This window comes from Columba livia, chromosome 10 (genome assembly GCF_036013475.1).
Source record: "Columba livia isolate bColLiv1 breed racing homer chromosome 10, bColLiv1.pat.W.v2, whole genome shotgun sequence".
In the NCBI taxonomy this organism is placed as follows: Eukaryota; Metazoa; Chordata; class Aves; order Columbiformes; family Columbidae; genus Columba; species Columba livia.
This window is the reverse complement of record NC_088611.1, coordinates 21,153,455-21,179,984: the sequence shown is the minus strand read 5'-3', so window position 1 is coordinate 21,179,984 and position 26,530 is coordinate 21,153,455. Positions and strand designations below refer to the sequence as shown.

Below are 26,530 nucleotides of genomic sequence, written 5' to 3'. Positions count from 1 at the left end.
AAGGAAAGCCAGTTTTTCAGGCCAAACGACCCCCAAAAGAATCTGATCATGGAGCAGCACAGGGAGACTCTCTCATCGGTGGAGGAGGACAAGGCGTCAATGCCAGCGGAGCTGCCGGCACCGTGGTCACTGTCACAGCGGTCACTGTCACAGTGGTCACTGTCACAGATGGTGCCACCCTTGTGGCAGCTCCAGGGGACGGGGTCTCTCCTGATCTCAAACCCCCGTGCAGGAGATGGAGTGCACGCAGGGGCTGACGGACAGATGGATGGATGGATGGATGGATGGATGGATGATGAAGTGGTGCAAAACCACTCGCAGAAACCACTGTCCTCACGCGTGCAGAGCATGTCTTTGCACAATACGTTGTTGGGATGAAAATTTTCTTGCCTGGGTCTATGGAAAAAATGATCTTTACTGAAAATTTTACCTAAATACTTGAGTTAAAAACTAAGCTCCTGATGCCGATTCTGCCTTTTTCCTGTTTGACTTTTATTCCCTTATTTTTGTTATGGAAAAAAAAAAAATGGCGGAACCTTTAACTTTCAGTGTGGCAGGGGCACGGAACTATATTAAGGAGAGTGTGCATTACTAGGCGCAGGAGTGGGAAGGGGTTGAAATTAAAATGTTACAAGCCATCAGGCCAAATTCGCCACTCCATGAGCGTCTCTGCAAAGACGAAGAAGAGGACGGCGGGCCAAAGCCCTGCGGGAAGGCTCAGCTCGTGTTTCCAGGCTGTGCAGATGCAGAGCTGCTCGCGGAGCCACAACCTGCCCACGGCACCTCCACGGCCCGACGCCGATTTGTTCTGTAAATACCATCCCTCGGTTCAAGTCAGTTTGTATTTGAATCCTTCTTGCTGCTGGGCTTAATAATTTGAGGAGAGGGCAGGGGCTGCTGTGCCATTATACACCCCATCATTTCAGTATATTGAATCTGATCTCTGATTGCTTTGATTGTTCTAAAAAGGGATGTGATGCTGGTCGGGGAGCAATGGAAGTTTAGGCATAACTCCCACTTCACCTCACCTTCATCTTTCCTTCTCTCTTATTTTCTTGTGAGCAAATTTATCTAGTATAACTTAGATAGTCTAAGGGAAGGAGCTATTAGGTCACTGGACAGAAACCACAGTGCCACAGTTTACTAAAGCCATTAGAATAAAACCCTTGAAAGAAAATAATTTGATATCTGTATTCTGACTTTAGTGGTGAGTGGCTGCGCTCATTTAATTAAATTAGACTTTATTGATTGTGTTTTAATGGATTTCTTTTCTCTGACAGACTCCCGCATCTTTCAGTGTGGCGGCATTGATGTAAATAGCTACGCACGCGTACCCTGCACCTGACATCGGTGGAGCAGCCCCGTGCAGCACAGCCCAGACTGTAAGTGTGCGCAGGACCAGCGCCGAGGGGAGGGTGAGCGGGTGGGCACCGGCTTCCCTCGGGACAGGGACACGCAGGGACACGCCACTGCAGCTTTCACCGACCTGGTAAGCATCATGAGATGTCTCGGCAACCCTCACAAAGTCAGCATGTAGCAACGGCAGCCGGGGTAGTTCTGTTGACTCTTTGCTGTCATCAAATGAGTCAGCGTCAAGTCACAGTCTAGTACATCGGCAGGGAGTGGCACGCCAGGAAATCAGTCACAGAGGTGGGGGGAGGAAAAAAGGAGAGAACCCCCCGAGAATTCACGCCTTACTTGACTGCTTTTTGAAGTTCCTATTTTTTTTGACACAGTTGATAAAATCGTGTGTTATCAGCATGGGGTGCTACCCATTAGCGGTGTGCTGCATCTTGTACGAGCACAATCAGGCTCATGCGACTCCAGCTGTACTTTGCACAATGCTCCTGATGGCTGCAGTGTGTTACAGACGTGCAGCAACGAACCCTTCCCAGCCCAGAGAGATCAGGCTCCGCTGGGCTCTGCCGCAGACATCTGCGCTGTGCCGGGCCCAGTGCTGGGTCACCCACCCGCAGCTGCATGTACCCCCACTGCTCCCTGCCCGGGGGCGTTACCTCCGCTACATGCGGGTGCTGTGCTGCCCTGGGTGGGCACGAGCGCAATGGGGCCCGTGCTCCTGTTTGCGCTGTGGGTTTCGGTTGTGTTGGTGGTGCAAGGGGCTGGCACCCCTGGCCCTGCACTAACGCCAGGTGAGTTGCACTGCTCTGCACTAGTGCTGGGGGGTCTGCGGTGCAACGCATCCTGCGCTCCTGCCTGTGCCCCCATGCCAGGTGAGTCATAGAACCATTGGGGTAGGAGGGACCTTCCCAGCTCCCCAGTGCCCCCCATGCCATGAGCAGGGACATCTTCACCAGCTCAGGTTGCTCAGAGCCCCGTCCAGCCTGGCCTGGGATGTCTCCAGGGATGGTTCATCCACCACCTCTCTGGCCAACCTGGGCCAGGCTCTCACCACCCCCAAGGGCAACAATTTATTCCTCATGTCTGGCGCGAATCTCCCTCCTTTAGTTTAAACCATCGCCCTTTGTCCTGTCTGTCCACATCTTTCCTATAGGCCCCTTTTAAATACTCCGGTGTGTGCAGCGGTGCCCCGGGGGCCGCTCCCCGGCCCCGCCCGGTGCCCCGGCCAGGTGAGGGTCGGTCCAGCGGGGCCTCCCGGGGGCACCGTCCATGCCGGGGAAGGGATCTCCGGGCGCGTTCCCAGCACAGTACAGTACAGCTCAGGCCAGCCCGGCCCAGCCCAGCCCCGCAGCCCCCCCGCGGGCCGCCCCGGCGGGGCAGGGGAGGCTGATGCAGCCGAGGGCGGTGCCGCTCCCGGCGGATAAAGGCCGGGCGGCGGCGCGGGGCCCGCGCAGAGTCGGGGAGTGCAGCAGCAACGCGGGGCGGGCGGGTCGAGGCAGCGGGGGCGGCGGGACCAGCGGCACCGGGCGCAGCAGCGGCACAACCGCTCATCTCCGCGCTCCCTCCCCGCAGGCGGGCGCGGCCGGGCGGGGCGCGGGCGGAGCGGAGCGGACCGCGAAGGAGGCGGCCGAGGGGGCGGAGCGGGGCCGCGCCATGAGCACGCAGGCGCGGGGCCAGGGCGGGCGCAGAGCGGCCGATGCGGACGGCGAGATGCCGGCGACCGAGAAGGACCTGGCGGAGGACGCGCCCTGGAAGCGGATCCAGCAGAACACCTTCACCCGCTGGTGCAACGAGCACCTGCGCTGCGTCAACAAGCGCATCGGCAACCTGCAGCACGACCTGAGCGATGGGCTGCGCCTCATCGCGCTCCTGGAGGTGCTCAGCCAGAAGCGCATGTACCGCAAGTACCACCAGCGGCCCACCTTCCGCCAAATGCAGCTGGAGAACGTCTCCGTAGCCCTTGAGTTCCTGGAGCGGGAGAGCATCAAGCTGGTCTCCATCGGTGAGTGCATCCCCAGAGGGTGTTTTTTGCCTTTTTTTGTCTTCTTCCTGCTCTTATTGTGCTTTTTCCCAGTGCGGGACCTTCGCTCCGCAGCGTGCGGGCGGGCTCGGGGCGCTGCGCGGCCGCGCTCCCCGGCGCTGCGGGCTCGGGAGCTGGGCGATTGCTGCTTTTTCTGTCGTTCAAGAGCGAGCTCTGTGGGTGCAGCACAGCACTGGTCTGGAGCTGCATGTGTAGTGTCTGCCGTGGCGTTGTCCTTCAGCCCGGCTGTTGGGACTGGCAGTGTTCTCCTACTTTACTGAGCTTCTCCCTTAGTCAGTTTCATAGGTAAAGCTTTTCTTCCAGGTCTTTTCCTGAAGACGCCCAGTGCCAGAGCACGCTCTCCCTGGGCAGCCCATTTCCCCAGGAACTGACCCCTCCAGCAGCCCTGGTGGGAGATGCAGCTGGGATGATGCTCACCCCAGATGTGTCTGACGGGGGGTACTGGGTGCTGGAGTCTGGCTCTCATGGGGTGAGCTGCAGGGAGATACACCCTGTCATGTGTACTAGAGGAGTGTGAGCAGACTTTTCTTGCTCGTCAGAGCCCAGCAGAGGATGCCAGTGCCCGGATTAGCATGGGTGCTTGCCTAAATGCAGTTGCAGCTTTTGAACAGGATTGCGCTTTCTCCTTAATCCTTCTGCTGTGGTATGTCCTGGGTAGAAAGTGTACAAGGGTCACTGCTAACTCCAGGAGATACGTGGTTTGAGCTGATGCCCGCCCTGGCTGGGACGAGGCTTGACTGTCCGTGCTGTACCGGAGGGTGCAATTGCTGGATAACTGGTGGTCTGCTGGGGAAAGTAAAGCTGTTGGCATGCAAGTGAAATTGCAGATGATCCCTCAGGAATGCATGTGGTGACCATTTTGGGAATAGCTCAGGTGTGGCCACAATGCAGTCTGTGAAGCAATAATTTGAATGCCTGAGAGGTCTCTGGGAAGGAATGTGAATGCCTTTTCTAGCTCTTTGCCAGATAACTCTAATTACTGCCTCCTGATGACTCTGGCCTTAATGAATTGCACAGCTGAATTTGGGTGAGTGCAGCTCTGCTCAGTTGCCTCAAACTCTTGGCCAAGGTGAAAGCTGCTTTACTTTGGAGGCTTTAGCTACAATAGCAAGAAAATATAAACTTTTGCAGTTTGGGGGAGACTGGGCCCTCTCTGGACACCTGTGGCTGGGTGGGGTAGGTGGATACCTTCTGTTTCTCACTACTAATGTGTAAAACCAGCTTTGGACAAGTGAGGACTGTTGAGTCCTGAGTGGCTGATTATCCTCTTGGGGGAAAACAGCTCTGCTACTTGCAGCTGGGAACGGAGCTGGTGCTAGTTATTTACTCAGCGATGCATTCCCTTTGCACACAGAGGGGTTGGAGTTGCAGCTGCCGACTCCTGGGCTGAGCTTGTTTTCGGGAACATCAGAGCTCACCTTTCCTCCTCAGCCACTGGAATAGCTCCTTGCCAGCCACAGCGTGAACACCAGGCCGGTGCTTCCCTCCTGTTGTATTGTTTGCCATAGAAAAATGTTGCTGCTCCAGCTGCCTTCCTATTTGTTGGTGGGACTTCCCGATGGCTGTGGGTTTGGGAGATCAAGGTTAGTCCGGTCAGGCCCGGCTTCCAGCAACTTCCTTTCTAGAAGTGCTGCAGCAGCAGCACAGCTCCCTTACGGGATTAGACTGAGCTGCGGGGTGGCTGTAATCATTTAAGACTTGTCTAACTGTTGTGCAGTTTATTTGTGGTGCGCTGGCTATTAAAAAACAAACAAACCAACAACCAAACAAACCTCCAAAATGCAACCCCCCAAAAAACCAACCCTCCAAGCTCCTGCAGCTGAAGCTTTGGAGAATGCAATGGCCATGGTTCCTAGTGCCTTTGCCATTTCGCAGCCTCTGCACGAAGGGGTTTACAGCTCCAGCCGTGCTGTGCCACCAGAGCCAAGTGACAGCACAGGAGCCCTACTATATGTACAGTCCCGGGTAAACTGAACCGCTCCTGAAAAAACATCCGGAACTCGCTTTCCAAAAATGATATTCAAAGCAAGCCTGGCGGTTTTCTCCTGGGTTGGGCAGACACAGCATCGCTGGGATCGCTGCCTTCCCCAGTGCGTTTCTCCCTGCGGGCTCTGAAGAACTTGGGGCTTGGTTTTTATTTCTAGCTTTTAGTCCCTTCTCTGAAGTTGCTGAACAAAACCAGGGCCAACAAGGAGTCTGGAGTATGTACCAGTAAAAGCTTTTAGGTAGAGAGCTTCTATGACTGAGTTGGTTTTTGGGGGCTGGGGTGTTGAGGGCCAGCTCTGAGCCAAATCAGCCAGGAAAAGCTGACAGCTGCAGCTGCTGGGTTTCTGGCATTAATAATGCCATCAGACCTCTGATAAGTGGATGCAGTGCCTGTTCCAGTTATTATTTAACTTCCAGGAACGTTTTAGAAGCCGTGTATTATGGCTCAAGCTACTGCTACTGTACTACAACCACACTCAAACGTTTTCAGTAGCAAGCTTTTGGCATTCAGTTTTTGTCCATTTAAAATAAGTCTGCCTAGACGCAGTTAAAATTTATAGTATTTGACCACAGCCCTTTCTAGATGCAGAGTTGAGTCCAGCCTCTCCTGCTGCTGTTACCCCTTGTTTAGTCTCTGCTCAGAGCCTGTTGGTAGTTTCAAGATGCTTCTCTTCTGGGCATAAAGTGCCTTCAGTGCATATGTGACCACGTGTGTGGTCTACTGTAAAAATGGGCATAAAGCACATAGGTGCTTTGTGCCATGCAGCGAAGATGGGGTTGAAAGTTCTGCAAAGTAACGCTGTTAGGGCAGGTGACTTGAACACGAAGGAGTCTCCTGCTCCACACGCGGTGGTTGCTGAGTGTTAACAAGTGTTAAGTCTAGCTTTTTTTTGGCCTGCTAGACTGAGATAATTGCAGATTCCTGGGTGCTGAGTGGCGTGCGGCGTGACAGGCGCTGCAGAGTGGGACGCCAGGAATGCGGAGCACAAGGGCTTTGCTCTTGGCTGAAGGCGCTGACCCACTCTGCAGATTACTTTGTGCCTTGGTAAAAGCCGTAGCAAGAGGCAGAGAAGGGGGGTTGAAGCTAGTTTGGCACTGAGCTTGTCCCTAGAAACCCTGATACCGTGCAGCAGGAGTCAACAGATCCAGCTTGGAAACAGAGGGCTGCCGTGTCTGAAGCCTGGCAGGCCGTTTGGGGCTGTTCCCTGCCAAGCTGCTCCCAGTTTTTCTGCTGGCAGGTCCCAGGTGGCTGCTTTGGGGCTCCCTGGTGCCTGTTGGCCATGTCCTCGTGGCTGCTCCTCGCCCAGTGTCCCCATGTCGCTGGCAGGGGCAGGATGGGTGCCGAGCGGCCAGCCGGTTTGGTAAAACCGCAATCTTAGACTGCAGTAGTTCAGATTGATCAAACTGAAAACCATGTAGTTTCTCTTGGCCGCGTTGCACTTTGAGCAGATAAGCGGGCCGGTCTGGCGTGCCTCCCGGTGCAGGGTGTCACTGGGATCTGGTGTCACTGGGATCCGGTGCCAGCCCCGGCTGCGGGTGTGACATTGGTGTTAAGGTCTGTGGTGGTACCGAGTCCCACCGCGGTGTCTGGAGGGGGCTGAGCCGTGGCCAGAGCGAGACGGGTGAGGATGAGGTTGTAACCATGGTCTGTTGGTGCTTGTCTCGTGGAGACCTTGGCCTTGGGATGTCCCAACCGCAGCAGCACTTCTGGGAGGGCTGTCTATTTCTGAGCGAGCCTGACCTGTGTATCAGGTGGGGTTTTGGTTAATGACCAATTACTTAATGCGTGCGTGTGCTCCAAAGACAAAAGTATCTTGACCTGTGAATCCTCTGACTACCCCTTTGAAATCTCATTATAGGAATATAGTTGAAAACTAAGTTCTGTCCCTAGGCTGTTGATACACTCACTGAAGGGTGACAAAGCTAATATTAAATTTTTGGAGGAAAATTCATCTTTTCTGAAGCTTGGTAAATGTATTGTCTTGTAACACCTAGAGCTAGGTGCTTGAAAATTGGAAAAAAAAAATATAAAATAAAATGTATTTTCAGCCTGTATGCACTTGGGGTCTCTCTGTCTCACTCCAGGTGCTATTAACACATCATAAGGAGGCAGTCAAAATACACTTGCGTTTTGTTTGCCACTTACCTGTGCCTTCCCCGGAGGCTGTTCTCTGGAAAATATCCAGTGTGTCTTGGAAGCAGCTTTTCTGCTTCTTGGAAATGTGACACTTAATCCTTCCCTTCGAAAATCATTTCTGATAGACTGGCAGTGGGCCTCTCTGCTGGAAACTGGACGGGGCTTCAGTTCCTGAGGGTGGTTGGTCTCCTCAGGACCTCCTGTCTCAATAGCTGGACTGCTGGTCTGAAGCAAAAAACTGGTTTTGCATGAGCTATTTGCTCCAAGTTACAGGAAACTTTAAGGTAGCTTACACAGACTGTTTTACATTCTTTTACATATGAGCGGAAACTTGTAAAGTGATCAAACTTCAGTAAAATTACTTGGGACCAGTTAGGCTAATGTGCTAAACAGCTTTTTCATTTAAGGCGCTGGACACTATGCCAGCTATTCAAGAAGGACCGAAGCCTTAACTGCTCCATATTCTAGTGCTATGGCCTGTATTGACTTACATGGGGATGTTTAAATCTAAATGGGTCAGGATAACTCTTTTCCTAGCCTGCAACTGTAATCTAAGAACGTGGTTAGCCTCGTGTGTGGCCGTGCTTCTGCGCTGCCAGTATTGTTCAGTGTCTGCTCCAAGCGATGGGGCGTAAAACAATGATCTCTGAATCCCCCGCGCAGCAGAGGAGTTCTGTTTTCTCTCTGCCCCTCAGGAGCAGACTTTGATGTACGGCTCGTGTGGGACCTGGGCGAGGGCTGGCCAAGGCTGGACCGCTTGTGCACACTGAGCGAGAGCCAAGCGGTGCCTTGCAGGTGATGCTGGCGTCACCAGAGCTCCGTGGTGCTGTGACACTCGCCAGGTCTCTGCCACCAGCACTGGGTGGACCTGCCTGTGGACTTGTCCGCTGCCTGGTGTCGTGCACAGCTCACAAATAACGCCCCCTGACCTGTAAGTTGTGACAGTAATGAACATGCAAACTCAGCGACCTGGGGTTTGGCTCTGTTAGCACCTGGTGCTGCTGTGCCTGAAGAGCCTGTCCCAGCAGCTGTTGCTTACAGAGCATCAAGCCCAACTTTGGCTCTCAATGAGGTAGCCAGGCTTTCTGAGAGATTTTCTTGCCTTTTTTAGTTTGTGTCCTCTGGTTGTGCTGTGGGTCCTGTTCCAGAGCACCCGCTTATGGACAGAGGGAGTCATCTCCATGCAGCTGCACCAAGGTGGTGATGGGCACGCGTGGCAGGTGGAAGTAGGTGAGGATGTGTTGCTTGGGTCTGCTTGGACTTGGCAATAAAACCAGAATTGGATATTCCAGGTGTGTCTATGCGGGAAGAAGCAGATGCTGCATAGCTAAGTGTTAACTGTTGGGAGAAGAATCCAAACCAAAATATCTATAGTCTCTGCTAGAGCCTTCACCATATGGTGCTGCTCACAAGGCTTAGCTTGTTGCAGGCTGAATTAACGCAGACGGTGTGGGGGGAACAGATATGTGCCTTCACGTTGTGTTTGGAGAAATGCGAGTAGCAGTTTCTGTGAAATTCCTGTGGCTGTGAAGCCTGTGCTGTCTACTCCTGTATCTTTTATTGACTGCTCTGGCAGTGTGTGGTGTAGCAGCGGATACTCGCCCACCCTTCTTGCGAGCACTGCCTGGGGGAGTGAGCAGGGCTGCCCTTGCTCTTCCTGGGAACTTAACCTTGCGTCCAGAGTTTAGTCAACTGAGATCTGAGGCTGTCTCTTCAATGGGATAAGCGAGTTCTGCCTGTTGATTTGAATTAATGCAGTGAAGCTCGAGTGAGGGTTTTTCCATAGGTCTTGCTTCTGGGGACTTGATGGAGTTTGGTTTTTTCCCCACAAGGCAGAAATTTCTCTAACTCTGCTCCTGCCTGTTTGTTCCTCCTGAGGAAGGACCAGTGCTCTGTAATCTAACAGGGAAAACACTTTCTTCCAAGTCATCATTAGGAGATAAATCCAACGTCTTGAACTCAAAAGCCTTGCAGTGCATGTACATTGTAGCATAATCATATGGTACTCTGGGCTCTGACATGGTTTCCAACCTGTCTGTGAGCCTCGCTTGGTTTTCTGTCCCTCTTGAAACTAACCTTGAGTTTTGAAGGTGTCCACATAACATCTGGTACATCATAGTGAGGACTGAATTTGCTGTGATGGGCTTTGGCTGCAGCGAATAGATTGCAATTCCTTGTGTAAACACCGTTCTGCCATAAGCAGTGGATGTCTAACATCTGTGGCGAGATGTATGCAACGTCTGGTTCCTACTGTGCTAGTATGCAGCAACTGTAATGTAAGCACTGCAAGAATAAACTGGATATTTTTGCGTTTGTGAAGACAAGCTAGGCCACTTCAAACAGCAGCCAGACAGAACTTTTGCCCAAGTTGCTGGGGAAGCAAGAGCTGCCTTGATCGTCCTCCCTTGTGCCGAGTGACAGAGCAGACACTGCCCCAGGGGTGGCAGAGGATGGAGCAGCTGGATCCCGCCTCCCCTGCTGTGATGGGCTGGGGGCGTTTGGACCTCCTGCTCGTACTGCCCTCGGAAGAAAGTGGCCACGGCTCCCTCATAAACCCCCTGTGAAGAGTGGCCACACATACAGCTGCACAGTCTGGTGGCTCATGTGGTGTTTCCTCTGAGTCGGGTGATGGTCCTCTGCTGTTCCTCACAACTTGCAGAAGTAGAGAGCTAATCTAATGTGAAGGAACCAGTAAATACTGAAGGAAATCTCTAAAGCATAAATTGACTTGATAGTTTAGAGTTGTTTTCTCTGGGTCACTGAAAGGCATAGCAATTTTTAGTGATCGCACAATGTCAGGGGTTGAAGGGCCCTGGGAAGCTCATCCAGTGCAATCCCCCCATGGAGCAGGAACACCCAGATGAGGTTACACAGGAAGGTGTCCAGGCGGGTTGGAATGTCTGCACAGAAGGAGACTCCACAACCTCCCTGGGCAGCCTGTAGGCTGTACCCTTCAGGCTGTGAAGTTGTTGGTGGCAGAGCTTTGGATCCTCCTTTCAAAGGGACAAGCTGTTCTCACCTAACAGCAGCAGCACTTTGCATGAACCGTCCTGCCAGTGTTACCCAGTAACAGCACAATAATGGCTGTGGGCTGCAATGGCACCATGGGCTGTGGCTCCTTCTCCCTCGCTGCAGGGCATGCTGTAAATCCTGACGTGTTTCTGTGTCAGAGCATTGAATTACTCCAGCATGAGCTGGCCAGGCTGCGTGAACGCTGGGTCCTCTGAGGGTGAGGTGCGCAGGGACGGACAGACTTCCATGCTAACACCCCGCCTGCTGCGAGGGCACGATTGGGCAAGGGCTGTTGCAGCAGCACGTCCTCGCGTTGCAGCCGGCGCTGCTCGCGTGGTGTGGGCGCTGTGCTGAGCAACCCTCTGCTCTGGCCACGTTGCTGGGGAGGCTCTTGCTGTCTCCTGCAAGGCTGGGTGGGGTGCAGGCGTTTGCACCGCTGGCCACGGGCCGTCGCGGAGCCGCCCTTCCTGCTGGCCCACGGCTGGCGTGTTTCCACCCGCTCCTCGTGCTGAAATCTGGGGGGCACTTCAAATCGTCCGCCTGCGAGACGAGCTCCGCGCCGAGCTATTCGATGTTGCTCCGAAATGCCAGCTCCAGGCTGAGCAGGGGGTGGGATGCTGGTGGCCGGCTCTGCTCCACGGCTCGCAGCCCACCGTGATTTTGGGCTACTCGTGGCTGCCTGCTGGTTTTGATTAGTCTGTGGCTGCTCTTGTGAGGAGACAATGCATGTGTCTGTATTTCTGAGCCTATGGTAAAGGCCACCATCGTGGTTGGTGGGCCTAAAACCAGCTGTAGGTGGCAACTGCGTGTAAACAAGCTTTGGAAGCCTCCTTGGGAGCCCTGCAGCAGAAAGCACCGTGCATGGAGCTGCTCTGAGCAAACACACATGATAGGTGCATCTGAAGGTTATTCAAACACAGAAGAGGAAATACTGTTCCCCTTGGCTAGATACTAATGTGTGCTCTATCTGTGCTTCCTTTAATTGGTATAATTAACTGTTTTACATTCCCTTTTCTCACAACAGCCTTGCAGCAGTAGGTGTAGCAGCTTAACTGGACTTCCTGTAGGCAAATACTGGCAAGCCAGGTCTCAGAGCTACTTTAGGGCTCAAGGCTAAAACAATGAGTGCATCCTGGAGGTGACTTTTACCTTTGTGCAGAACCCCCCTTTATTGTAAGGTGGGCGGCAGCAGCACGTCCCTCTGGGCTTGGACCACAGGAGTGAATGCTCAAGCTGGGAGATTTGTGCAGGGTCCTGCAATTGTCTCTGTATTGCCCTGGACGGGAACTGGCAGTATAGCAACTATACCTTGTATCTGTCATGGTGTGAGATACCCATCTTGAATTAATCTGACTGCTTTTGATCCTCACTACAGAATGGGGAACATTGGCTTGCTAAACAAATTTGGTGTCTAACTGTCGTCTTGATGGTGCAAGATATGAAGCGTTACTTCACCTTTGTAGCTAGATGGTGAATTTCTGGATGGTTTTCTTCTCTCTGCAAGACTCAGAGTAATTCTGCTGCTTGGTTGCCCAAACAACCCGAAGCCCAAGTGCCTTTGGACCTGCTCCAGCACGTGGATGCTCCTGCAGAGCTGCTGTTTGCTGGTGTCACTGCCAGTCACGGTGACTCTCTGAGCAGTTGTTGCTTGCTCTGACATGGCTTGTTATCGAATTCCCCTGTGGGGGAAGAGCTGGTGTCTGAGCAGACTTACCATACCGGCTGTGGGAAGACTTTGGATGCTAATCGTGTTGTTTCAGCTTTGTTCCGGCTGTTGATTAACAGTGTGGCTGCATGCAAATATCTGATAGTTTATGTAACTGCTTGAACAAGATCAATGATCTAATTAAAAGTAAAATGGAAACAGCTTTAGTTGTCTCTGAGGATTATTTCTTTTGGTAACTCTTTAGGCTTGTGGTAAAAATGCATCTATGAAGAAACAGAAAAACTAGGCTGGTGACTGCCAGGAAAATTTGCGGTGGCTCTTGAGAGCACGGTCACTTCCAGTGCCACAGCCCGGCAGTGCCAGATGCTGTGGCTGCCACATGTCACGGCAAGGACATGGAGACTAAACTGGGACCACGGGACCCTCTATAGTGGCATCACCTTGATGCTTTGTGATTTTTGTAGCCCCATGGTATCTAGTACTGGTTGCAGTGCGTTTGACACTCTTAATGGAGGATGCAGCATGTGTGCTGGACAACTGGACTTCAAATAGGGGTGGCCAAAGCGAGGAGGGTATCCCTTACCATGACCCAGTGCAGCTGCTATCTGAGAAGAACCTGCTGGCAGAGGTTGGCTGCACGTTGATAAACCAGCTCCTGTACTGATAGCACTTCCCTGCCCTGAGCTGGGTGGTGAGCAGGAGTGAGGATTGCCAGCTCAATCAAGTCACCAAAGGCCAAGCGAGATGTCTACTTGAGGGGCCACAAAACAGGCTACTGAGGAGCATCTGCAGATCCCAGGGCTCCCCAGAGCCATGCAGAAGCAGGCCTGGCTCACAAATAGCCAGTTATAGTTTTTGCACCCAAAAAAAACGTTGGAAAAGCCTGAGCTTGCCTTCCGGTGATTCGGATTCTCCCCTAAAATGTAGGGGCAAAGAAACGGTAATTGAAGTTCTGCGTTCAGCTCGCTGCCACGGTCAAGCCGGGCGCTCATCCCTGCCCTTGGTGCTGTCACACCAGGTGATTAGTGGCTGCTAAGCGAGCATTACTGAGCACACTAATGACTTGCAGACATCTGCAGTTATAGAGATAGGATGTGGGACTCCCAGACAAGGGTATTGCAAAGACACAGTCCCAGAGAATTAATCCCGTTGCCGCTGGGTTCCTCACTTGAGTATATCCCAATAAACTGCTTTCCGGGAGGGAACAGTCCGAGCTGCCCTGCGGGGTCGGCTCACAAGGGTGGTTTGCTCTGCCATGAGAGCACCGGGAGCAGCAGATTCCAGGGACAGGGTGCTAATGGAGGCCCTGGAAACAGCAGAGGTGTCTGGGGTTCCCAGGTGGAAAGCTCTGGTGAGCACCCCCTGATGGGAGAGGCATAAACCCTCCTTCAACAGATCTGCTTCAGATTTTTGCTGTGGTTTTTGTAGCCTAGCTCTGAGTTCAGTGTTTAAAACTGAAGAAATAGCTTTCAGTTATTTAGCTGTATCAGAAAAGGTATGTACCTTTAAGAGGTTTTTAATTGCTGGCAGGAAGAATGAAGTGTTTCACATGAAGTGCTGCAACTATTGGTTGGAAACACTGCCTAAGGCAGAGGAAGCTTAAATATTTTAATTGACCAGCTTTATTACTTAGACATAGGCTTTAACAAGCTGCCGAATATTTCATGCTCTACCTGTAAGAAAAGTAGCTCAGGCTTCTCAAGCAGAACCTGGGCAGCAAAAGCGTTCAGGCTCAAATGTGGAAGCTAAAAGGAGAGCCCAGTTGTCATCTAGGAGTAGGACAAACATCTTTGGCTTTTGTTCTGTCTGGATGGAGGTAATAACATGTTACTAAGCCTCTTTCATGGTGAAATGCAGGAACTGATCACAAATGAGGTGGCCTAATGCTGTACTGAACCTGGGAGGGGTATGGGAGGTCGGGCAGAGCTGTGTAGCTTCCAATGTGGCTGCAGCTATTCCAGCTCTAGCAAAATTGCCCCTAGAGCCAGTGCTTTTTTTTGGTTTCTGATGTGTTGTGTTAAAAATACGGAACACAATAGGCTTGCAAATGTGAACAATGTGAGACTGCAGATTAAAACTGAGATCTTGCAGCTGGTGGGGGCTTAGGTAGTTGCCTGAACCCCGCTCAGCCAGTGTATGTGCTGGAGAGCCCGTCCTGAGAGCCGCGGGCTTGGCGAGTTTGGAAAGACTGGTGGGAAGCCTGTAGATGGAAGGTTTGAAGTCCAGCCTCTGGAGAGGGAAGGTGGCGTCCCCCCGAGCGCTGGCTGGCTTGGGAACGCCATTGGCAGCCAGAGCCTGTTGTGGCCGAGCAGCTCCCGACAAAGTTGGATTAGGCTGATGGTGTCAAATGAGCTAAGCTGCTCCTGCCTCTTGCTAGGAGCAGCTTAGGGTGGGAAGAGTGGGGGACAGCGCCCACGGATGGCGCCGGACCCACGGTGTGGCAGAGCAGCTGGTGTGATCCAGGGTCCCACAGGATGCTCAGAGCAATGCGGACCTTGCACATGCCAGGCAACGCTGCGCCGTGCGGTGAGCTCGGTGGGAGGAGCGGGTGTGCAGTCTGCACAGGCGTGTGTCACGCAGCTGTGGCTGGTGTGTGCTCGAGCTTTACCATTGATCGCATATGCTCCCCTTTTAAGGTGCCTAGAGACCACCCGTGCAGACGGTGCCTCCGCTCCGGTGGTGAAGGCTCCTCTGAAAAGACGTCTGTCCGATGGTGGCTGCCACCGTCCGATGAGTTACCTGGGCCCCAAGCCAAGTGTCTATTCCTTATGTTAGCAGCTTGTAGCTGAAACCGTGTAAACACCACACTGTCCTGTGTGGGATGTTAAACACACAGGGCTTAAATCTCAGCCATGCAGGGCCAAGCCTTGTGCTATGTCCAGATGGAAGTGTGTTTACTGCTGGGCTGCGCAAGTATACAAAAATATGTTCAAACCACTTCACTGCTTCCTCCAGAAAGAGAGGAAAGCTTCTTCCTTCGAGAAGCAGCTGCACGACACTGGATATATTATTATGTAAGGACTGATGTTCCAGGAGGAAAGTGGCCTTCTTCTTGGACAGCTGATTTCCAGTGGAGGGGAGGATAGGTGTCTGTATGTGAAAGCTCAGGAAGAATTAACATCTATCTGGCTTACACACAAAATTGTTAAGATGTCTTCATAGCGGTCATGGGAAAACAACGGTGTGTGCTGGGACTGCGGGGATGCACAGTGGATGCACGTGTTTGTAGCGACTGTGCAACTGCCGTGAGCATCCTCGCTGCCTGTGCAGATGTGTCACCCCTTCTCAATGGGCACTTGTGTGACGTTGCTGTGGTGACCGGAGCTCGGAGGCAGGACGACAACCGATTCCGAGTGTTTTGCACCATCACGACGGTGCTGAACGGCCGTGGCCTGGTCGGACGCGCTCTGGTGGCAGCGTGTGGGCGTAGGGCGGCTTTCGGTGCTGTGTGTTTATATTTGATGCCGTGTGTTTATATCAAGAGTGCGTACTTAAGTCTGAATGTCAAAATGATCTGCTGAAATGGCTCAGATGTTGGAGGGAGGTTTCCAAAGCAGCTGTTCCTATCTACAGCCTGGGTACAATTGCATGTTAGAGATTAATTACCTTTCCTATTGCTTCTCTGGGAAATGGTAGGACAGAGATAGCTGAACTGCTGATAAATTCTTGAGTAACTTTGTCACTAAGCTACAGAGGGCTACAGAGCATCTGTAACAGGATATCTGTGCTGTTAGGTGCTCGGAATCGGAGACTATCAAAACTGAGACAAACCACAAATCTTTTGCCTAGTTTAAGTGACTGGCAGGGTGTTTTTCTGATGTGTCACCGACCTTGGACCACAAAGGATGCTCCAGTCGAGCTCCGTGGTGCTGCAGCGCGGACTGGAGATGGGCTGAGCCGTGCAGAGCTGCATGAATGGGGATTTCCTTCGAACCGCCCTGTGCACCGTGAATCACAGTCAGTCCGGCCATTCTGGTTTCAGATGGAAAAATTGAATCTCAGTGTATGTTGTGGCCAAGGATTTCCCCAAAGAGTAATCGCTTCTGATAATTTCCGATGTGTTGGTTTTGGCTTCAGAAACTCCATGCATTGCAGCTTTTGTGCCTGGCGTCTGCTGCACAGAAGATGTTAGACAGCCCTATCTGAATGGGCTCATTTATCTCGGCAGGATTTTACATGCTGTTTCTTATAACTCTCTTGACCTACCCCCAGTGTGAGTAAACACGCTCTCCAGTAATGCAGAGGTCACTCTGGTGCCTGGAAACCTCTGGATTACTTGTTGCTGTTCGACGTTTAAAAAACCGCTTTTTTAAAAATTTATTTTCAGCCACATTTCTTGCACCTTTTCTACCTTCAGTGCATGTGGGTGCCTGAGCGTGGACCTTCCTGTTGGTCCCCAGAACTGAAGCCTGATAACCGTCCTCCAGTACTGCAGGATACAACAGTGCTAATGACTTGGCACCTAATGCCTCTGCCGGCCCCTGGGAGCTCTCTGCAGAACCCAGCCAGGTTTTTAACCTTGATGCAAGCCAAAGTGACCTGGTGAGATTTAGGATTACCTTAATCCTGCGGAGATGGTTACACCGCTCTCGTGCTTCAGAGACAATTCGTAGTTTTGTTGTGATAGACTTGGAGAATTGTGACTCTGCAGGCATTTTTATCAGTTCAGCCTTGCTGATCCAGGCTTGGCATTCGAGTTAAGCACATGATGTGTTGTGAGGGGACGCTTTTTTGTTTGCATGCATGAAAGAACAACCTCAGTCTTATCAGACTCGTAGACAAGTATTTTGTGCTAAGCTTAGACAACGTTGTGTTTGAATAAAACATTAATGTCTGTCTTAAAGTGAAACTTCTTTCCTGGGGTTTGGGTAGTGGTGTTACGGGCTTGGGCTTGGCTGCCCGCTGTGATGGGAAGGCAAAGCGTTGCTGTGCTGTGGCAATAAGTGTGGTGACCCCTGGGGAGCAGGGACCTGGCAGAGGATCGTTCCCCTTTCACTTCCTTGCTCAGAGGACGGAGGGAGGTGCCGTTTGTGTTGTCACTTGGCTTCAAAAGCCGAGCCAAGCGTTTCCCAGCAGAGCATGGCAAAGGCAGGAGGATGCCTTTCTTCCCTGCTCCATCATTTAACAGAAACCCACTTTCCAGCATACTCACTCCCCGCTGCAGGGACTTTCCTTCACTACTCATTCCCTAATGATTAATCAGCACTTGGCAGCGTGTGTTGCCCCATCCCCATGGCTTCCTGGTGCTTCCCAGCGCTGGCGTTTGACCCCGGGGCGGTGGGGTGCAGTGCTGCCCACGGCCCCAGCCCGCACCGCTGGTTCCAGGGGCTTTCCCCCGCAGCCTGTGTCTGGAGCCAATGCAGCAGGTCCTTGGAGTGCTGCCAGCTGAGCCAGCCCTGAGCATCGGGGGGCTGCAGTGTCACCCCAAACTAGTGCAGAGCAGCAATGTCCTGAGCAGATTTGGGCTTCTTTTGCACAGCGAGGCATAGAATCATTTAGGTTGGAAGAGACCCTCGAGATCAGCGAGTCCAACCGTTACCCCACCCCTGGAACTGCCCCGTGTCCCTGAGAACCTCCTGTCCGTCTGTCCAGCCCTCCAGGGATGGTGACTCCAGCACTGCCCTGGGCAGCCTGTTCCAATGCCCCACAGCCCTTTGGGGAAGAAATTGTTCCCAGATCCAACCTCAACCTCCCCTGGCGCAACTTGAGGCCGTTTCCTCTGCTCCTGGCGCTTGTTCCTGGGGAGAACAGACCAACACGAAGGGGTTGCAAGCCCATTCCTGCCCCTGCCACCCCATTTCCACTCGTTTCTCCCCCAAAACGCAGTCGTTTGCACTGAGCTCTGACGGCAGCATCGCGGGGGACTTCGTGGTCCCAGCAGAGGCGAGCAGAGCTGCCGTGTCCCGCACCGGAGGGGCGGTGGCATGAGCTCAGCAGCAGGGAATGCGCTTTGCTGGGCGCGAGGGGGCCGCGCTCACAGGGCCCATTGACGCGCGGTTTTGGCAGCTATGTGAGTCCCGTGTGGCGGCGAGGACGTGTGGCGGCAGGGCCCACTCCTCCGTGGGCAGAGCGTGGGGAGCCGCAGGTGGGGTTTACGGGAGCGGGGAGCGTCACGGCGCCTCCGCCCCACGGCTGCGGGGCCGGGCCGCGCCGGTTCCCTGGCTGCGCTGGGTGTCGGGGTCAGCGCGGCGGTGTCGGGCTGGCAGGCTGCCCCGCGGAGCTGCTGAGGGGCTCGCTCACTGCGAACAAAGCCGCACTCATGGAAACTCGCTGCTGCGCGAAGGCTGAACATTCAGACCCCTTTGTGCGTGTTGGGTTTTGTGTGGTGTGTTTTTTTCTTTCCTGAAAAGGGGTCTTGAATAATCAGCGTGGCGTTCCTGTGTGCAGCCCGGCTGGGGGTCTGTGCTGGGGACCGGCTGGGTCTGGAGCAGCCGCTGTGATGGCGAATCTCGTCCCGTCCCGCAGCCCGTGGGTGACGTGGGGCCCTCCTTGGAGACACTCAGGCTGCCGCGGTCCATTGTGCTCCAACACCTCCTGCCTGGGGCTTTGCTTCAACATCAGATCCAAACCTCCTCATACCCATAATGTGGTATATGGCTCTTAAGGCAACAGAACCCCTAGGTGTGTTCAGACTGAAAGTATTAAGGAATTTGATCCCAAGCCATCTGCAGTTTTGAGTTATTTTCCCTCACCCACCCGAACAATTCCTGACTTTGAAATTCATGCCTTTTCCTTCCAGCCCCCTTGGGTTTCCACTTGCTCTTAGACGAGCTGGGTTGGTTGCTTTTGTTGTTATACTGCTGATTTAAACTTGCTTCATGTTTCGGCTTTCTCTTCTGGATGTGAGACCTCAGTGGCCTCCAGATGCCCATTAAGAAGTTGGGCAGAGCTATTTTAATATGTATTTTGCTCCTGTGAGCTCTACTAGTTTGATTCTTTTCACTCTTCTCTGTATTAAAAGTCCGTATGATTCTTTTTTCTTGCCAAACCTACATGGAAAGGGCTGGATTTGACCTTATTTTTACAGTTTCTGTTCCACCTCATGACACATACTTTCCAGAGGCTTAACGTGAACCAAATAGACAGTACAAGGCAATGGGCACGATAGTGGCCTGAGGTTTTCTCACCGATCTGGATGGTTTCAAATGCAGTTAAAGCAAAAACTATTGAAAACGTTTGAATTGTGGTGTTCAATATCTCGAATCCCAAGATGAGTTGCCTAACGGAAGCTTTTGTTTGTTTGTTTGATAACCAGACACCCTGGTCAGCATAAAGGGAAATGGTTTCCATCCCCCTTGCAAAAACAAACAAAAAAGCCCCCAACAAACAAAGAAATCCCCAAACCTAACAGGTTTTTGATCTGTGCTCAGCTCAGCCCTCTGTTCTTAGAACCTCGCAGGAGAAGCTGCAGGGTGGACCCGGGCTTAAGGGTCACTGGAGGGAACGGTTGCAGTATGTTCTCAAAGCACACAGGAGCCCGTGTAATTGATTTAAAGACATATTATCCCTCCAGAGGATGTCGGTAATGCCTTTAGCAGGCACAGTAAGCCTGTGAACACATACTGTATGCTTCAGCAAAGCATTTCCTTAGCTTGCTCAGCCCCATCTCATCTGCATACTTGTGCTTGGCATGCTCGCCGTGCGGAGCTGGGCTTTGGAAGAGCTCCATTCTCTGTGGAGTTCGCACTGTTGCAGAAGATTAAGCCTTCATGAGCACTCAGTTTTTGTGTTCCCCAATTGCTACAGCTGTTTATTAATAGGTGAGAATAATTAGAGGTGGGAAAGTACTTGGAAACATCAAGATACCAGGATTTGAAATTCCTACAGTCTCTACATAGCGACCCGTATGATCCATAACTGAGATGAACTTTGTGCACTGGACAAAGTTCCTTCCGTGTCTGAAACAGGGAGTAAGGGCTTGTTAAGACTCCTCCTTTGTTTTATATTAAGGAGCATGTGTTTTGGGTTCTTCCATATAATGCATGAAACAATATTGTAAATGGGAAGACATCAAGACTGGAGAGGGTGACCACTTTTTAGAGAAGCCGGATGCCAAGAACTTTAATGTGTGGCAGGACTTTAATGTGTGAAGACCAGCAGCAAAACTGAGACGCCTTTGCCCAGGCCGTGAACAAGTCATGTTTACTGCAGCCTCAGCCACGAAACTGGTTTGTGTTTTGTAAAAAAAATAATTTCACTGCTCAAAAGCTGCTTTTTCAGTCCCTCATTTGTTTCCCAGGACTTCACACAGTCTATATTACTCGCTCGGTGTGGTGAGGAAGCCGTCTGCTGCCCGTGCTTATCTTGTTTCCACTAATTGTCCCACAGAAAATGACTTGCAGCTCTGCTGCGGGGCAGAGTTCAGGGAGCGCTGCTGCAGTCTGGGTAGGATTTGTGCTTGATCTGATTGCACATGAGCAGAAGACAAACTAGTTACAAACTTGTTTGTAACACTGGGTTTTTTTTTTTTTGATTGTAGAATAATTTGGTTTTGAAGAGACTTAATGAAGGTCATGTAGTTCAAGCCATGTACTCATCAGGCCCGACTTGAGGTTGCTCGAGGCTGTGTCCAGTTGAATTTGAGTGTCTCAGGGGATGGAGACCTTATGGACTCCGGGCGTCTGTTCCGGTATGTGACAGCCTTCAGGGAGAGGAGTTTTTCCCTTTTTCTCAAAAATCTGCTTGGAATTTTCCATGTTGCAACTCGAAAACCCTTTTGAGCAGAGGAGCGAGGGCACTCCCAGGCTGCAAGGTTTTATTTTGAGTTCTTTTTTTTTTTCCTTTGGAAACAGCGCATGTTCCAGTATAGAGCTGACCGAAATAAAGGATGTTCACTGGGCTGGGAAAAAGCCCAAGAAGGACAAGTGAAGCTGTTCTGAAAGATGCATGAAGTCACAGGAATTTCTCTTGCAGCACGAGCTCTTGAAATCCAGTGATGATGGATTGTATGGCTAAACTCTTATAGCTCTGAAGATGCCCAGAATTAAATTGTAACATGCCCTAGATGCTTAGCTTAAAAGCAGAGGATGCTGAGTTCACTTAGTTGTGGATATTGTGACTTAAAAGCTCTATTTAAAGAGCCAACAGCCAAATGAGAGATCTTGGCATCCTGCCGGCGATGGCACAACCCTCCAGGTGGGGTTTAGGATCTTTTCTGGACTAGATGGATTTGCAAGTCTCAGGTCAATGCCAGGTTTAGTTCTGGCGCTTGCTCCCGGTGCAGCTGCAAACACAAATACAGGGACCAAGCTCTGCAGCGCTGGCGCTTTTTCCACTCGGTAGGCTGGGTTTGGTTTTTCATGGCCCAAGCTGTAGAAATGACACAGGCTTGTCTTGAGATGGTGGCGTTGCTGGCTCAGGCTGGGCGCTGTAATGTCCTGCTTTGTGCTTTAGGGAGTGTGGTATTACCAGTCCAAGTGTAACATATCGTATTAATATTTAGCATAGAGCAACAATTATAAATCATCTTGAGCAGTTAAAACTTGGTTCCTTTTCAAGGCTGAGACTGATGGTGAATACTGACGGCCTATGGAGTAGCCATAATCCATTTTTTGGGCTGGTTGCCACTTGGTTAATGGGATAATAAAAGGGTAAGAATTACAATCTAGACTCAGAGGTGTGATGGGGGAAGCACACAAGCTCTGGTTCAGTCTGTTTTCCTCTTCACCCTACCAGTCAGCCACTTAAATCCTAATAGCTGGCTAAGAAGCAGGATACTCCTACATAAAACTTAATGTTGTAGGCTATATATAGCTCTTTATTTTTACAGAGGAGTGAGTGCTCGCTTGTTCGATGCTGGTGTTGATTCTGCAGAACAGCTTAAGTCCCGCTGGCAGGTTTTCCGTCTGCAGGTCCTGTCGAGCTGCGTCCCGATGCCGCAGATACAGCTGCTCTCTAGACATTGTATTGCCAACGGGTACTTTGAGAGGAGGAAACAACTTAGGGTTGGGGTAGCTGAAGTTAAAAATGCACGTTGAACAGGGTAGGTGGAAATGAAGATTCCTGTTACAGCCAAACTCGAGTGTTTGTGCTTCTTGCTGGTTCAGGACCATGCGTTTCCCCATGATAACTTGCAGGCTGTCTAAAAATGGCCATTTGACAGCCTTCACAAGCCTGGAGTCTGCAGCTGAGTGTCAGCGGGACTGGCAAAAATGGAGTTCTAATGGAAAAAAACAACAAATACAAACTCCAAACCGAATAACAGAAAAACCCCAGCCACCCCCAAACCCTCACTTTTGGGCTGTTCGAGATAGCATCTCTAAAGCTGATTTTCTGTGTTTCCAGCTGGACCGAAGTCCTTCTCAGTGCTGGTCTGGGACGGGCAAGGGGCCTGGGCCCTTCATAAAAAATATGTCATTTTAAAGTACAAGTCCAGTGGCCATCAGCGGGTACCCTGCTCTGCTCTGGTGTGTGTTACTCACCTCTGCAGGAGCTTTGATCTCCACAGCACGCATTTCCTACCGGGTCCACTGAACCGGTGTGCGAGTGTGCTCTGGCATTAAGTGCACCTTGCAGATGTTAATGCGGGCATTGTAACGTGAATAAAGCAAAGTATGCAGATGACCATGCTTTCTCCAAAAATGGCTCCGTTAACGCTGTCTGCAACGGTGCTCTCAAGAATTTCTTCAGCCCTGCTCTATTATCTTGGCGGATGGGATGCGGCAGCTCGTTTCCTCCGCGCCTCGGGGCCGGGTGGCTGTCGCCTGTGTGGAGAGGGCTCCTTTAATCTGCGGAAACTCGCCTGGTGCCATGGAGTAAACACACACTTTCCATTTCAGCTAAAAGCAGACGATTTGTTCCCATCTACCTAATTCATCAAAGCTGCATGCCAAACACTGCGGCTCGCGCTGCCGGTGCTGGAGACGCGTCCCCGAGGGACCAGGTGCTGTCCTTCTGAAGCACCGACCACAAGTGTCGGCATCTCAGTGCTGTAGATTTGCTATAAGCATCACAGGGGTGATAGAGGCTCACAGCTTGGAAGGCTCTGTAAAGCTTCAAAGCATAGATTGTGTGAGTAACAAGTATGCCTAAAAGTAATGTTTGTAGTAGGAAAGCAATGCTGCAAGATCTGCTGTGCTTATAATCCATTTTCCAGCCTGGGAGGGCCAGAAAATGTCTTGAAGCAGAGCAGGGAATGGGGTGAATCCAGTGGAAAGGCGGCTGGGCTGGGGTACATGGCAGTGCCTGCGGTAATGATTACTGGTACTCATGTGTCATTGGAAACACTTTTAATGGTTCCAAAATGTTGACTGTGACACTGGCAGTGTGTACTTGGAACTGGTGGGGGATGCCTGCAAATTTGGTTGTACTAAGAGGGTTTTCAGGGTTTTCCAGACCAACTGTGTGCTGCTTGTGCAGGACCTGTTAGCAGATACTTGTATGTTAGTGCCCAATAGACCTCATGGAGAATATGCTGAGTGTTTTCAGTCGGTTAAGTAAGAAGGCAGCACCAAAGTGGAGTCTCTTCTGGAGAGGCTGAACACTCAGCTGGAGCTGAGCTTTACACCAATGCTTGGAAGCCAAGCCTGCTTTGGGCTGGACTCTGGTCTCTTCTTGAACCTGGAGGTTCCATATGGTGGTAGGTGATGAACCCAGGCTGGCCAGGGGCTGGTGGGACCCCCGATGTCTGTGGGAAGGGTGCATGGGTGGCTCTGCTGGGTGCCAACAAGGTCTCCTGCCCTGCTGAGGAGTTCTCCCTCCCTCCTCCCGCCCCAAATGAAAGCAGACAAGCCCTCCTACAAGCAGGCTTGGAAAAAATGACATCACGAGGTGCCTGTGCCTGTCAGGAAGCCGGGAGGCTGTAAGAGATCGCTGACTTTGCGAGCGAAAGTGCAGTTGCAGGGATGGCACCAGCTCCGGGGGGGAAGAGCCATCCTGTTCCTGTGGTGACCTTTTCCTGTCACCGGGGCAGTGGCCCTGTGCCCGGCCTCTGCATGGGGCTGATAAGGTGGGATATTCTTGCTCTCGATGTGAAGCTTTCTTGTGCACGGGTGCTTTTTCCCTGGGCCAGGGGCCACCACAAGCTGTGCCCTTGGAGATAGTGGTGGGGCACTGGAAGAAGCTCTGAACACACAGCCTATTGCTGCACTAACCACAGTGCATCCACGTATAGACATTATTTATGTGCTGTAAATATGAAACGGGTTGTTCTTTATCTCCAGTAACGTGCGTGTAGCAGTGTGCTCGAGGTGCCTCTGTCCCGCTGGCTTTCCTCCCCGGGAATGCTGGATGGCTTTCTGAAGTGAGTTTACTCGTAGCACACTAAATCATCGCTGTGCTCGCTCTAGTAAAAATGCCGATGTCAGTACAAATCCAGCACTGAAGCTCGGAGGCGTTCCTGGCGCAGGATGCGAGGGCCGGCGGCGCAGCGAGCGGGTGGTCCTGCCGCGGGGGACGGGACGGAGGTGCCGCAGGCACGGGGGGCTTGGACCGACCGTTTGGTTTTCATGTGCTGCAGCCCTCCGTTCCAGCTTGCAGAGCTCAGGCACCGCGATGAATCAGGGCTCCGGGTCTCCCTTGTGTAAAACGCAGCTCTTGCATGTGCTCCGGTACGATTTCTTTCAAGAAAGCTTTGCCCAACAGATTGTCGGGGAGCATCTTCCCTCCGCTGACCTGTTTGCAGCTCGAGGGGTGGAAATGTGTAACAGCTGGGACTGTTTAGTTGTTGCTAGGAGATGTGCTACTTACGTGATACAGACTTTCACCTTGGAACCTGTAATTAAAACGCAGCGGGGCTTAATCACCTCCTAACTATCTATCGTATAATACATCTCAGCCTGGATGCGCGATTGGCAGCGAGCAGTCAAGTGGCAGACACTTATAATGCTGTGAGATTAGTCAAAACAGATGTTAATAAAGTCCAGTACAAATAAAATGTGGGTAGAAACCTGACATTAACTACCCAGAAAGCCCAAATGCCATTCAAGGTCTGAAGTCACAGTGTTATCTATTCAGGACATACCGCCCTATTGTGAAACCATGTAAATATTAACCACTTTGCCTGAGCATTAGGTTAAAGGGAACACCCCGGTGCTTACTGTTCTTGGTTGCTATTCTGTATAATCACTTTTTTGAAAGTCAGGAGATCTCTTTATGTTGATGAGAAGACATTAGGTTGCTGCTGCGGTCTCTGCAGCTGAGGAGGAACACGTAAGGCCAGTGGATGTTGGGCATGGTGAGGCTTGGCTTGGAGAACTCTGCCTGTAGACACTAAATGGGAACTGGAGAAGGGCATCCAAGTACTGAACACTTTTCCTTGGCTAGCTGGGACTCATTAAGAGCCCTTTACAGTAATTTCAGCGGCACAGAAGTGAGTTTATAGTGCTGTAGTTGTCTTTGCTCCAGCATCTGCTCTGAGAGCTGGAGAGCAGATGGAACCTTCCTGGTTACTTGTGACTTATGTTGACTAAAAAGGGATTTTTTTGGTAGTTTTCATTGTGGTAGAGGAAAGAACAGAAAACTGCTCTGCTCTAACGCGTTGCTGTGGATGAAGGGATCAGTCAGGCTGAGAGCATCTTGGAACATTGTGGAACAACCATGGCTTGGTTGAGCTCAGACGAACTGGAGCTGTTTCAAGTATAATGTGACCTGAGCAGCAACTACAAGCTCAAAGGAAGCTAAAACTTAAGTATAGTTGCAAGAGCATTCACAAAATTGTAGAGGTCACTTCATAAAGCCAAACCGATGCAGGAAGATATCCTGCTCCTTGAGACAGCTTCTTACGACCATCTGATCTTAATTCCCAGCAGCCTTAAACTCAGCTGTATGGTGTGTCTTAAAGTAGACCTGCGTTTGGCCGCTGTGGTGATAAACCTTTCCTAGGAGTGTGACATGGTTTTGCCAGAGCTGACTTTTCCTTTCCTTCTAACTCTCAATTTATAGTGTCAAGGGGTGACTTTTTGTGCAGGCAGGAGTGTGATGGTGCAAAGGATGCCCCGTGGACCTCTGCTCCTGCTTTGCTCTGTGTACTCAGGTCATGGTATAGCTGGACTTTGTTCTAATTCCAAACTTCGGCTCTACTAGACTTCATCATATAGCACTCATTTTTATTTTTTTCCTATCATTTTTAATTTAAAATATTTATATGTGTGGGGAGGCACGTTTCTGTATATAAATGCAGTTTTCTAAGTGGTGCTTTAGGTATTCCCTGGGGGATTTTGCTCCTGTTGGGATGTTCTTGTGAGCATCATGGTGTGCTGTTTGGCTGCTTTGATAAGATACAAATGCCATTAAAAATACCAGGTGGTAGTTATCATCCAACTAAAAAATACCAGGGGTTTTAAACTGCCAATTCTCCTAATCTTAGCATTGTAGAGCTTCGGGGGCAAGT

The 26,530-nt window shown here is 51.4% G+C and overlaps 1 protein-coding gene across 4 annotated transcripts in view; it reads left to right on the top strand.

The window, feature by feature from the left end:
* The first annotated feature begins 1,280 nt into the window (after nucleotides 1-1,280).
* FLNB (filamin B) overlaps nucleotides 1,281-26,530 on the top strand; it is a 72,765-nt gene continuing 47,515 nt past the window's right edge. For 3 of the 4 annotated variants that reach the window (XM_065075717.1, XM_065075718.1, XM_021297985.2), the window contains exon 1: nucleotides 2,848-3,361. In XM_065075717.1, the coding sequence (XP_064931789.1) occupies nucleotides 3,013-3,361 (349 nt within the window). In that variant the 5' untranslated portion in view covers nucleotides 2,848-3,012. Of the gene's footprint in view, nucleotides 1,383-2,847; nucleotides 3,362-26,530 lie in introns of those variants that run through there. The other variant, XM_065075719.1, reaches the window with a different exon arrangement.